Genomic DNA, 5,822 nt, shown 5'->3' on the forward strand with positions numbered 1-5,822 from the left:
GGGGGGCTCCAAAATCACTGTAGATGGTAACTGCAGCCATGAAATTAAAAAACTCTTGCTCCCTGGAAGTAAAGCTATGGTCAACCTAGACAGAGTATTAGAAAGCAGAGACATTTCTTTACCAACAAAGGTCACTCTAGTCAAAGTTATGGTTTTTCCAGTAGTTGTGTATGGGTGTGAGAGTTGGAGTATAAAGAAAGCTGAGCACTGAAGAATTGATGCTTTTGAACTATAGTGTTGGAGAAGACGCTTGAGAGTCCCTTCAACTGCAAGGAGATCCAACCAGTCCATCCTAAAGGGAATCAGTCCTGAATATTCATTGGAATGACTGATGTTGAAGCTGAAGCTCCAATATTTTGGCTACCTGACTCCCTGGAAAAGACCCTGATGTTGCAAAAGATTGAAGGCCGGAGGAGAAGGGGACAACAGAGGATGAGACGATTGAATGGCATCACCGACTTGATGGACATGAGTTTGAGAAAGCTCCGGGAGTTGGTGATGGTCAGCAGAGCCTGGCGTGCAGCAGTCCATGGGGTCACAAAGAGTCAGACACAACTGAGCGACTGAACTGAATTAAGTATGTTATACAGATGATATATCTTTACCTTCAGATAATATTATCAAAATTAAATTTATAACAAATCTCTATCTAATAGACTTAAAAGTAGATACTTACAAATTAAATATTTTTAAATGTTTTAGAAACTTACCCAAGTGAATTTAAAATTCACACAATCTGGGAAATATTTGATATTAAATTAATATTTGGTATTATATTCAAGTTTGTTTAATTAATACAGATATGTCTTACTTTTATTACACTTAGGTTTACTAAAATTCAAATAAGATCATATTATCTCTGTTATAAAATTTATCAGCAAGAAAAATAGCTTGGGATGATGGGTGACTTGGTCTCATGTCTCATAAAGTTTTCATGGGTAAGCTAAATAGAACTGTTGAAAACAGATTAATTTAATATTTACAAATGGGATAAGAACTTTGAGGTGAACACTTAAGAAATAATTGTGTTTTATGGTACATCTACTTGAAAATATTTTTTCTAGATTTTTGATTTCTTAAAACTTTAGAATTTTTCTAAGTGAATTCAAATGAGGAAAATTTATTAAATATCAGATCATTTGCAAATAAAATAATGAAATATTAATTACTAAATATAGGCTTCATTTTACAGAGAAACTAAAGATACTTGGAACTATTAATAAAAATTTTGGTGCCACACTAAAAAATATCCTATAAAAAACACAAATTTTTAGGAATCATAAATAATATTTATGTTTTCCAATCTACAGAATGCTAATGTAAGAGACAGTTCATCATTTCTTACTTCTTAGTGTCTACTAGAAATTAAGGTACTTAAAAGTTAAGAATTCTAATTTATATATAATCTAAAGTACTAAAATTATTAAAGGCAATATCTTTGTGTAAAAGGAAAAGGATTAAAGAATGGACATTCATTTTGTTATGGGAAAAAACAGTCATTTTATTCCAGAGAGAAAGAAAGAAAGAAAAATCCCTGGGCAAAATCTGAAAGCAAAAAAGAAAGTTATAGAAGGTTTGTGGGAAACGAGCTTCAAAGAGTTTTGTGCATGGTCAGGACTGGCTAAGATTAAAATAAAATTTGAGTAAATAAATTTAAATATTAAAAGTAAGCTGGTACAAAGCTAGAATTTTTTTTTTTATGTTCAGAGAACAGTTTTTTTTGGAATATTGATCTGCTTTTGTTAATGGATTGTAAAGTTTCTTTACCTTCTAAGTAATTTGTTGTAACTTTCTGTCTGTATATGCCTTTAAAATCTTTTACTATCACTTTAGTTGGGTGAATAAGAATTGTTTCACAGTGACCTATGGTTCTACTTAACCAAATATTTTAAAAACCTTTTAATATCTTTGATGAACTTCTCAAGTCAAATTCCACATGAAGTTCTTTAGACTTCTAGCTAACTTTGAGATGTTTCAAAGTAAAGAGAGGTATTAAACTAATTAGGTTTGTTGGGTATGTTAAATTATTAATACATGGGAAATATTGTCAAATCAGTTCAGTTCAGTTCAGTCGCTCATTCGTGTCCGACTCTTTGGGACCCCATGAATCGCAGCGCTAGGCCTCCCTGTCTATCACCAACTCCCGGAGTTTACGCAAACTCATGTCCATTGAGTCAGTGATGCCAACCAGCCGTCTCATCCTCTGTCGTCCCCTTCTCCTCCTGCCCCCAATCCCTCCCAGCATCAGGGTCTTTTCCAAATAAGTGGTGATAAAACTTCTTAGGTTTTATTATATGGATATATGTCATTAACATAGAGATTCCAAAAATTCTATGAAATTTCTAAAAATTTGATATATCCTGGTATAATGTTATTAGTCATCATTTTATTATCTCAAAATATTGTATGTCGCAAAATATTGTATATTCTTTGTCAGTTACATTGCAATCCGATATTTAACCATGCCATTTAAAATCTGTTGCCTCTTATAGACAGTCATTGTTTTACTCTGATGGTTTTACAAAATGAAGATCTTTAAGAAGATTCACAAAAAGGACTTTTTAACAAACAAGTTTTCTGAGACTTTTAGATCATACCACTGAACTGGGTAAGAAATTACAAAACAAACAAAAAAAATGATAATTTCATCCAGATCAATAAGAATCAATTTATGGGACTGAAATAGCTAATATGCTGCTGTTGCTGCTAAGTCGCTTCAGTCGTGTCCGACTCTGTGCGACCCCAGAGACGGCAGCCCACCAGGCTCCCCCGTCCCTGGGATTCTCCAGGCAAGAACACTGGAGTGGGTTGCCATTTCCTTCTCCAATGCTTGAAAGTGAAAAGTGATAGTGAAGTCGTTCAGTCGCGTTCGACTCTTAGTGACCCCATGGACTGCAGCACACCAGGCTCCTCCGTCCATTGGACTTTCCAGGCAAGAGTACTGGAGTGGGTTGCCATTTTCTTCTCCAATGCATGAAAGTGAAAAGTGAAAGTGAAGTCGCTCAGTCCTGTTCGACTCTTAGCGACCCCATGGACTGCAGCCCACAGGGATCGAACCTGCACCCCTTGCATTAGAAGTGTTGACTTCTAACCACTGGACTGCCAGGTAAGTCCCTATAATTTATATCTTTTTCTGAAGTATTGCTGACTTTTAATCCTTAGTTTTCTAGAAAACCTTTCCTTTAACACTATGACTTACGACCAATTGATAATGTATACCTTTGTAAACAAATATGAAACATTAATCTTTTTCTCTCTACCTGATCCTCCAGAATTTGGCTTTTCCAGCTGGGCCCCCTCTGGACTTTATGGCTTATTGTGATTCAGGTTATACCTCGTTATACAAATCATTTTAATCTGTTCTCTCTTTGTTGTTTTCAAACTACAAAGAGATGCTTTGTATCTCTTTCTGCTCTAGTCTGACCCTGTTAATGTTCCTAGCACTATTACTTATATTCTGTCTATTTTGTAAAATTGTTGTCTCTTGAATTACCTAATGTGTGTAATGAAGCCTCCAACAAAATTAATGATGGCTAAAAGTCTTGAAGCAATGATTACACATATAACTCTATACAGAATAATTGTAATCGTGCAACTCTAGACATGGGAAAAAGTAACAAGAGAAAAACATTTCCTGGATCATAATAGATTAGTAAAATAGATGATCCAGAGAACTATAAGTTACTAACAGGGCCTAATCCAGATATAGTACATGAATGCCCTATCATGGAGATCTTTGCCTTAATTAGGAATAAGTATTCTTAGCACCATGGGATAAATCTATCATGAAATGCCTCCCAAACCTTGGTCAAATTTATGACCAACAAAGAGCACTGTAAGGAAAAAGCTGTTGCTTGCTATTCCAGTTCTACAAGGATCAAGCCATTAGCTGCTGCGGTTGCCCACTGGCAGTAGGCTCCGAGGACAATTCAGGATAAAAAAAAAAAAAAACCAGAGAACATTCTGTGCTTTAGATTTACTCATCCTTAGATAGTTAAGATGCATACTAAGAAAAAACAAATTCAAATGACTCGGCTTTTTCATCTTCCCATACATCGAAAAGCATTTAAATTGCTAACTTGAGATTCCTGTTCTTTGTGATTAGCAGTGATCTTTTGATGCTTGACTACATGTTTTTCCCAGAAAAAAGTTGATATATATCCTGGCTTCTGCCTTACTTCTTCAGAGCAGTTCCTCAGATCTATCTGAGAGGCTGCCTTCTGGTTGATGGTCCTCAGTAAGGTTCCCGAATAAACCTTAATTCACATTTACATTGTACATTTTTCTTTTGCTTGACACTTGCTATATGTCTCTGAACCCTGAGTGGGAGCAGAGGCAGAAGCTCCTTGGTTTTTCCCTGGCTGGTATTAGGAACAGAGGCCACTGTCCAGTCTAACCCATCTACTCACGCAGGATCAGCAGCAGCAGAAGCCACAGAAGCATGGGGAACTGGCGTGGCTGAGGGCAGGGCAAATCTGTCTCACCAAAGCTGGGCTTATTTCCCATCCACAAAGAAGACAGAAGGGAGGTACTCAGAGGAGATCTGCAAGAATCAGAAAAGGGGAAGTGAAAGAATCATATTTCACCTTGGGTTTTGAAAAATTAACACAGCTACCTTTTAAAATGTTGTTTGTATTTCAGCCCCGGCAGCTGTGCATTTTCAGATGTTGACAGTCATCTTTCAACAGCTCAGCTCTTAGGAGAATTGTCTCCAAGGTTGTGCTGGGTTCTTTGGTCATGCTATGGATTTGCTAGTATTTAAATAACTTTTTTTTTCCATTTTTTAAAATGGAAAACCCTTCATTACCTTGAATTCATACAACTTTTGGTTCTGCATGAGGCTCCTAATATAGATTGTGATGTCCCACTATGATTTGTAGTGTGACTCACAAAGAATCAAAGTGTCAAAGCAGACATGAAAATCTTTTGACCTAATACACATTGGCATGAAGTTTTTGAAGAGGACTTTTTTTTTTAATTCACAGACTAGCTAAAGGGTCTGTCCCTAAATTCCTCCTAGATCTAGGCAAATTAGGAGGTAAATGAACACGCATTAAATAAGAAACTGTTTTGTGCCCACCTCAGCCTATAACTGGGCTTCCCAGGTGGCACTGGTGGTAAAAAACACGCCTGCCAATGCAAGAGACATAAGAGACACAGGTTCAGTCCCTCTGTCAGGAAGATCTCCTGGAGGAGGGCATGATAACCCACTCCATGGAGTGTCGAATCCCATGGACAGAGGAGCCTGATGGCTGCAGTCCATGGGGTCTCAAAGGGTCAGACACAACTGAAGGGACTTAGCACATGCACACTCAGCCTATATAACCAGTGGTGTGGCTGCACAGAAACTTGTGGTTCTGATTATGATCTCAAGACACCCTGTCGACTTAAAAAGAAAAAAAGCACAGTATGAAAATTGAGTTCAGCTTTACTGGGGGGCAAAATAAGGACTGCAGCCCAGGAGTCAGCATGTCAGATAGCTCTGAGAAACTTCTCCAAAGAGGCAGTGGGGAAAGGTCAGTATATATGTGATTTTGGTGAAGGGGGGATATCTACAATCAAGCATATATTTTCACAGAAGGTTTCTACTAGTCACGTGAAGCTTTCTGCTGGTCATAAGGAATAGTCATCGCCATGTGCTTTTCTAGATGTGAGCAGATACAAGAATTAGGCTCATAAAATCGGCTCTTGAAAATACCTATCTGAAGACCTGTCCGGCCAGTCCCACCCGCATTGAGCACAGAGTGCCTCATTTCTGATCTCCACCCTGAACTCCTTTCAGAGGGTGTTGAAAATTGGCAGCTGCAGCAGCACACGATTTG

At 37.5% G+C, this 5,822-nt stretch overlaps 1 protein-coding gene and 1 long non-coding RNA gene across 5 annotated transcripts in view; one reads left to right on the forward strand and one right to left on the reverse strand.

The window, feature by feature from the left end:
• Nucleotides 1–5,822, reverse strand: part of FCRL3 (Fc receptor-like 3) — a 44,510-nt gene that overhangs the window by 38,450 nt on the left and 238 nt on the right. For all 4 annotated transcript variants that reach the window (XR_825600.1, XM_010843755.1, XM_010843756.1 and 1 more), the window contains exon 2: nucleotides 4,410–4,543. Coding sequence is in view for 3 of the 4 variants with exons in the window: in XM_010843755.1 (XP_010842057.1) it covers nucleotides 4,410–4,506 (97 nt within the window). In the remaining variant the exon portion in view is untranslated. The remainder of the gene's footprint in view (nucleotides 1–4,409; nucleotides 4,544–5,822) is intronic.
• Nucleotides 3,066–5,822, forward strand: part of LOC104991338 — a 23,552-nt gene continuing 20,795 nt past the window's right edge. Inside the window, exon 1 of the long non-coding RNA XR_825599.1 lies at nucleotides 3,066–3,106. This is a non-coding gene — a long non-coding RNA (uncharacterized LOC104991338). The remainder of the gene's footprint in view (nucleotides 3,107–5,822) is intronic.

The sequence above is a fragment of the Bison bison genome, unplaced genomic scaffold (assembly GCF_000754665.1).
Source record: "Bison bison bison isolate TAMUID 2011002044 unplaced genomic scaffold, Bison_UMD1.0 scf7180017864186, whole genome shotgun sequence".
Classification (NCBI taxonomy): Eukaryota; Metazoa; Chordata; class Mammalia; order Artiodactyla; family Bovidae; genus Bison; species Bison bison.